Source organism: Centroberyx affinis, unplaced genomic scaffold (assembly GCF_046629955.1).
Source record: "Centroberyx affinis isolate AG114_WGS23_722 - 3 ecotype Tasmania unplaced genomic scaffold, CSIRO-AGI_Caff_v1 ptg002186l_1, whole genome shotgun sequence".
Lineage (NCBI taxonomy): Eukaryota > Metazoa > Chordata > Actinopteri > Beryciformes > Berycidae > Centroberyx > Centroberyx affinis.
In genome coordinates, this window is record NW_027280494.1 from 189050 (window position 1) to 196023 (window position 6974).

At 42.0% G+C, this 6974-nt stretch overlaps 1 protein-coding gene and 2 non-coding genes across 3 annotated transcripts in view; 1 reads left to right on the forward strand and 2 right to left on the reverse strand.

The window, feature by feature from the left end:
• fgd5a (FYVE, RhoGEF and PH domain containing 5a) overlaps window positions 1-6974 on the forward strand; it is a 33899-nt gene extending 26925 nt beyond the window's left edge. The window contains exons 14-21 of the mRNA XM_071532371.1: window positions 106-185; window positions 305-401; window positions 1107-1244; window positions 1662-1764; window positions 1892-2028; window positions 3067-3195; window positions 3629-3783; window positions 5260-6974. Coding sequence (XP_071388472.1) covers window positions 106-185; window positions 305-401; window positions 1107-1244; window positions 1662-1764; window positions 1892-2028; window positions 3067-3195; window positions 3629-3783; window positions 5260-5296 — 876 coding nt within the window. The 3' untranslated portion in view covers window positions 5297-6974. The remainder of the gene's footprint in view (window positions 1-105; window positions 186-304; window positions 402-1106; window positions 1245-1661; window positions 1765-1891; window positions 2029-3066; window positions 3196-3628; window positions 3784-5259) is intronic.
• trnae-cuc (transfer RNA glutamic acid (anticodon CUC)) lies at window positions 2794-2865 on the reverse strand. Its single transcript has one exon. It is a non-coding gene; the product is annotated as a tRNA-Glu (tRNA).
• Window positions 3875-3946, reverse strand: trnae-cuc (transfer RNA glutamic acid (anticodon CUC)). Its single transcript has one exon. It is a non-coding gene; the product is annotated as a tRNA-Glu (tRNA).

Consider the following 6974-nt stretch of genomic DNA (forward strand, 5'->3'; position numbering starts at 1 on the left):
GACAATCTCCACTGATCACATGACCTCTGACCCTCCCATGTCGTCTCTGTGCACAAAGTTTGTTGACTGGACTTGTGATGTGTTTTTTGCCCCCCACACATACAGGTGAGCAAACCTGTCCTAGACAATGTGCTGAACTGTCTGAAGATTGAGGTGTCCGACATTACCATCACACTCTCTGCCAGGTGAGCAACTGACTGGTTGACTGACAAGACACTGAATTCAAAGATCCGTGAATCTTTACTGACTGACACAAGCCTTTCAGAAGCATCAGGTCCGACAGTGTTTCTGTATTTCTCCTCAGCTCGGTTGGGGAGAGGGAGGACTGGTTCCACACGCTGAGTCGGGCCATAGCGGACCATGCTGCAGGACTCTGTACGTTTGGTGGACCCTGCAGTGAGGTAAGAAAGACAAACTTTGGGTAGATAACAAAAAACAAATGCTTTAGGTCAAAAGTTAAAAACACACATTTAACTCACTGGATAATGAAGTAGTGTTAGCTTGACACACAGTCATTACTGCCTGGGCGCAGTAATTTTAACAGTAGATGTTATGTTAGTTGTCCCTTGCAGCCCTAAAATTGGTGATTGCATCCTCTTTTACCCTCAAAAGTCAAGATAACTCAATTCCCTCACCTTTGCACTTCCATGTGAATGATAAGGGTAAGCAAAGTGCATTGATGTCCAATGATTTTGTCCTCCTTTTGCTCAAAGAAATCACATTAGTGGAAATACTTCCACCTGGAAAGAGTAAAACTTCTTGCCATTTTTTCATCTGGGCTACTTCAGAACGTACTTGCAACCACTGAAAGAGAGAGACGACTAAATAGGTGGATGTGAATATTCTGTTTTTGGATAACGGTAATGAATATTTTTTATTAGCTAACAATAATATAACTACTGAAATTGAAACAATTTCAGACACTACCTATAATGTAAAATTAAAAATATCACTGTAACTAACAATAAGGATAAGGTGTGTTTATTAGCCCCAGCTTTGTTCTTGTGTATTGCCACATACTACCATAAAGGTCATGCAGTGTGTGGTTGTACCACCTTAACATCATCCTGACCTGGCTGTCTCCACTATCTAATGTGTGTGTGCAGGCCCGTGAGAAGCTGTGGATGGCTCTGGGTGAGGCCGCTCCAGTTCTGGTGCCGGTGTCCCATGTGATGATGTGTATGAACTGTACCTCCGACTTCAGCCTCACACTCAGACGACACCACTGCAACGCCTGCGGCAAGGTCAGACACACAGCACAATAGACGTTGTACAATAGAAACGACTTTGATTTGTTTCTGATCGATATTTATTACAGTTTTGGTTCAGTGTAGAGTATACAATTGAAATTATTGGCCAGAATCAGAGCACAACGTTGTAATAGAAATAAAATAAAATGAGGTGCTTTCGTTCAAAATGCTATATATCCATTTTGGAATAAAATCATTATGTGAAGTTCATTACTAAATATCTCTAAGTAAAAGTTATAATTTCTATCAGCCAAAGACTTAAGTAACCTGCTCTCCTTTAAAATAGACTATAATTTGTACTTTTGTGCTTTTGATCATTTTGTGAGAGTATGTGCGATTTTTTCAATTGGATGCTGTCTCTCTGTGGTTTGTAAATGTCCTTGTATTCTGTCTCTCTCTCTCTCGGAGCAGGTGGTGTGTCGTGCTTGTTCCAGGAACAGATACCCACTGAAGTACCTCAAAGACAGGGTGGTCAAAGTGTGTGACCACTGCTACGCCGAGCTCAGGAAAAGAGGTGAGTCTTGGCTTTCTGTACGTAGAGGTGTGCTGGTTTCAGTTTGCCCACCAGGCTTTCTGTTCCCCAGAAAATTGTATTAACTGTGTTTGTGTGTGTGTGTGTGTGCGTGTGTGTGTGTGTGCAGGTGGCAGTGTGTCGGGGGCTTGCGGTAACTCCAGCCCTCGGTCTCACCGGGCCAGCCGTCCCCTCTCTGCTGTCTTCCAGAGCCTGCAGCCTCCCAGTCTGTGGAAGAGCAGAAAGTGCACCTCCCCTCTCAACCAGGTGGACTATACACCTCCTCTCTGCCATCTGTACCTCTGTTACATGTCTAACGCAGCATCCTTCCTTCCCTCCACCTGTGCCTTCTTTTGTGCAAGTGGATTTAGGCTGGGGACACACTCGAAGACTTTTCAAATCCTTAACAATTTTGAAAACGCGTTGCATCGTACACATAACGACAGATTTCACAGATTTTTTTGTCTCCTAGGCAAGGATGAGGTATATCAAAATTAATGTGCATTAATATGCACTCAACAAAAAAAATGTAAAAATACAAAAAAGATAATTTGGGTCAAGCTGTGGCTGGAGAGATGCTGTCAACAAGGCCTGAGGTATAGGTCAGAAAAAAGGTAAGTTCCATTCATTGTAGGACAGGTTTCCTAAGTTTTTAATTTCAAGGACCTTAAACAGGTGTGAATTGTTATAATTTATGTAACTATGTAATATAATGCTTCCGCCTCACCATACTATAAACTCGCTTGTCATTGGATATTGTCGGTTTCCACTCTTGGAATGAATCCGTGATCACCACACACTTAAGGACCCGTCCGGATGTCGGATGGTAAATATCAAACATTATTAGGGCCGCTCAGATCAGTCTGAGTTGATCAGGGTGGGTAAGATTCAGTCAAACCAACCATTGGCCATGAACAGGGTTTCCAACTGTCAAGATAGGTAAATCTGATTTAAATCAACCCAATGATCCTCAGTTTGCTCCAGCCTTATATGAACAAATGGGTTTATTCTGTACAAGTAAATAAAGACCTGTTCCCTGACCGGGAATCGAACCCGGGCCGCGGCGGTGAGAGCGCCGAATCCTAACCACTAGACCACCAGGGAGCTGCACATGTATGTGTGTGACAAGCCTGTTGTGTGTTGGAATGTCTGGCATGTATGGCAGCAAGGGAGACATCTAGATCCCAACATGTAGTGCAAAACAACTGCCTCTAGGGTGCACTGTTTATCTATGTATCTGTCTGTCTATCTATCAATCTGGGTTTATATCTGTTCGTATATCTAATGTGTCATGTGAAACACCAGGTGTCACTGGGGGCGGAGGGCTCCACCATGAGCGGCAGCCTGCAGCGCCGAAAGAAGAGCAAGAGGAAGTGGAAGCGGCTGTGGTTCCTCCTCAAAGACAAGGTGCTCTACACCTTCACAGCCCGTGAGGTGAGGGGGCACAGAGTCTCCCACACCAGCCCCGAAACACACACTCGCTCATCATCACTGATTCAGGGAGGCCTTTGCACACACTCGCACACACTCACACAACCTTTGTCTATCCCTCTCCCTCCTCAAGTCTGGCCAGAGCCATACAAAACTAAAAGCAAGTTAACGTTCACACTTCCGCAGCTTGTTCTACAGCCCAATTATCTTTTCCTTTCCTCTGGGCACAACACTAATTACTTTCCTAATCATGGGAATCTCTGTGCTCTCTCTGTTTCTTTTGGCAAGTATGCATTTGAATATTGCGCTGCTTTATTCTTCATTCTGTACAGCATGAAATACTTGTAACTGACATATCTCTATACATATGATTGGTGTTTTTAACTTATATGCCAGGTCTGTACTTGATGTGTATCCTCTTCCCTGGTCTCCTCAGGATAAAGTGGCTTCAGAGAGTCTGCCTCTGCAGGGCTTCACCGTCAAGCTGTCTGAGAGGCCGGAGGGAGAGGAGAGCAGCAGCGTGTTCCAGCTCTACCACAAGAAGACCCTCTACTACACCTTTAGAGCGGACGATCCACACACCGCACGCAGGTCAGCAGCACCACTGAACACATATAGGTAGACAGAACCACAGCATTCGTTATTTATGTGTATTGTAGCTGCAGAGGCTGTTAAAAGCTTGTTCCCTGACCGGGAATCGAACCCGGGCCGCGGCGGTGAGAGCGCTGAATCCTAACCACTAGACCACCAGGGAGAGGTGAGGTGGTGTCAGCTGCTTGCTGGTTGGCATTTCTGGCATGTGTGACAGCCGGCAGGGAGGATCAACTCTTTGGTGTGTAGTGCAGCACTTTGCCACCAGAGAGCACTTTCCTCCCAGTCCCATATGACCTCTGTCATTTATCGAAGATGGATGACATCATTTTTGGTGAGAATACATCCATATGGTTTGTGAATGGAGCCACATAAGGTGCCTCAACAGTGGTGGATCTGGTTTGGCCACACTAGCCCCTCACTGGCCAGTCTGTTTTTCAAGACAGCAAGTAAAATTCATTTTTGTGGTGTGTTTGTTTTCTCTTATTTTTCATCTGTGTTGTTCATCTGTATCTTTTGTTGCTTTTTAAAACTGGGATTTTTTTGTTAGACGCACTTTTACTTGATTTGATTTGACAAGGGAAAATGAAAGTCTGTAACTGGTGAAAAATGACAATAGGCCTCTTACATTGTACAGTTCTGACCAATAGTGGCATTCACGCTGGTAACCTCTCAGGTTGACAGAACATTCTTATAAAAGGCCATTGCCTGCATTTATCTCTTCCAACTGAATCTTTCCTGCACAAAAGGCGCAAACTGGCACAATAGGTGTTGACAGCTTATTCAGGAATGGCTTGTCGTTACTTACTGTCATCACCATCTGAAAGAAGCACCTCTCAGCTAAATTTAATGATCTACAAAAGGGGAAGTATTGACCGTCCTGAAAAATTATTATGGAGTAAAAAGTACAAATCACAGATGGGCTATTGCCTACTTCATACTGTATCGTCAGTGTGGTAAAATAATCACGGTGACACCATCTTTTATCATTTACAAAACATTTTGAACAATACATTGAATTTCTTTACTCTTTTTCTGTCCAGGAACCTGATTTTGATTATTTCCACCAATTCCACTTTTGCGTCATTGTTTATTAATTTGTAATAAAAATAGTATATATATTGTAAGGATCACACAGGCTTATCATAATTGTAATTTATAGCCCTCTGCAGTTATTGTTGACATGGGAATGCTTTGCGTCATAGCTTTTTATTTTCAGGTGTACAGGATCAGGATATTTCAGGAAGTGTTCTTTCCTTACACAAACAAATTTAAAACCCCATTTGGACCATGTAGTGATTTGTCACACTACTATTGTAGCTCTATACCCTTCCCTCCCATTCAAGGCTGCTTTGTAACAGAAAGTGATTTGTATGTGCTTTAGATACGCTATTGCAGCTTATGTGTCCCATGTGTCATTGCGTGAACAGGATCATGGAGGATCAAGGATTCATGTTTCTCTTTCTTGTTTTTCAGATGGGTCAATGCCATGGAGGAGGCTACTGTTTTATAGCACCTACCCAATTAAATGCACAAGCCCTGCTGTCCATGACTGCTTGAACTCAAACCCCTTTCCTCCATGGAGTACAACATAGCTACCTGCTGCACCTGAAATCAGAACACCAGTAAGGATAAATTATGTCTGGCCTGTTGCGGATTACTGTGTGAGAATTACATTACCTGGGGATCTTTGACAAGCCTGCCACCTAGTGGTAGGAACACAGTATGGTGGAATGAGTCCTGAGATGCAACTGTGTGGAGAAGCGAGTGAAGTGGAAACCTCTTGTTGGAGAGTGATCTAACACATGAAAGCTCTCTTGTTCAGATCACAGGAGCCTTTACTGTACAGGAGCAGCTTGGATATGCTGCACGCTTCATCCAAGAGCCTGAGATAGGAACATCAGTCCCACAGTTGCACCTTTTTACATGGGCCATCTGACAACATTTTGTTTTACAAGTCAAGGTTTGCTGTATTTATGCAGCTACTATCAAGAACGTCCTGCTCTTTTGATCCTGCAGGAAAACATCACATCCTACATTTTTGTACATGACACATCTTCAATCTGTGTCCTGTAATGGATTTAACTGCATTTTGATGCAGCACAAATGCAAAAATATTCAAAACAAACTTTGCTCCATATTAGTATTTACAGCTAGTATAAGGGAAAAATAATTGCCACCATTTTAGAATATCTAAGAGATATTTGGTATTTTGAATATATATTGTGAAGTATACGATGCAGATATTGAAGTGAATTATATGGTTTATTTGTACAGAAATTATGTTACACAATGTTTTGAAGAAGAGGTCATTTTAAATATCACAGTGTGTGTACATTATATTTCTTGTGCAGTTTTACACAATGTTACTCTTGTATTGAAGCTACTGGAGCGACCCTCAGCATGCCGACTGACTAAACAGTATTTCTATAATGATGAACAGTTTCAAAAATAGTTTGTATTTGAATCTGTGGCTTTTCAAAACTTTTCAAAATTTGTCACACATTTTTAAAGTGCCAATTTGTTTCTTCCAGCTGAATGCAGTGCAATTTGCAATTGTAGAGATGAATGTGCCTGATATGAAACTGTACTCCTCATTAGTTTTTAATGTCATCACAGTACTGTACCACTATCATGCCTCCAGAAGAGACCGTGATACCATTTGCTTTCTATCTACTCTTATATCCTTTAACGTTATAGTATTTTGAACAATGAGAGCTTACTATGTCCAGTTACAGTCTGATAAGAATATACTATTGTGCCATGTTTATTAATGCCCTTTTCATGCTGTATATATACTGCCATGTGGAATTGTACTTTAACCTCTTGGACTTCATGGCAACTGCTGAAAAAAGCAACTGTCAAACTACCTATTAACCTTCCAGTGTTAGTGTCAACTGAGCCACTTCTCTCCACAGCAGTATTACCAGAGATGTCAAAGGAGAGTCACTCCTCTAATGATCATCAGACATCAGCAATTTCTCCTAAATAACCTACCTGAGAACATGATTTGCTCCATTCAGAAAGCAGCTATACACAATGCTCCTCCACACCTTTTAAATTGCATCATTTCTAAAGCACACTTTCTTTCTTTCATCAAGTACTGTTTGGCTTTTTACCTGTGGTTATTATGGGGCATACCTATAGTGTTATTATGGATTGTACCTCTTGCATAAAGTGCATTGTAAATG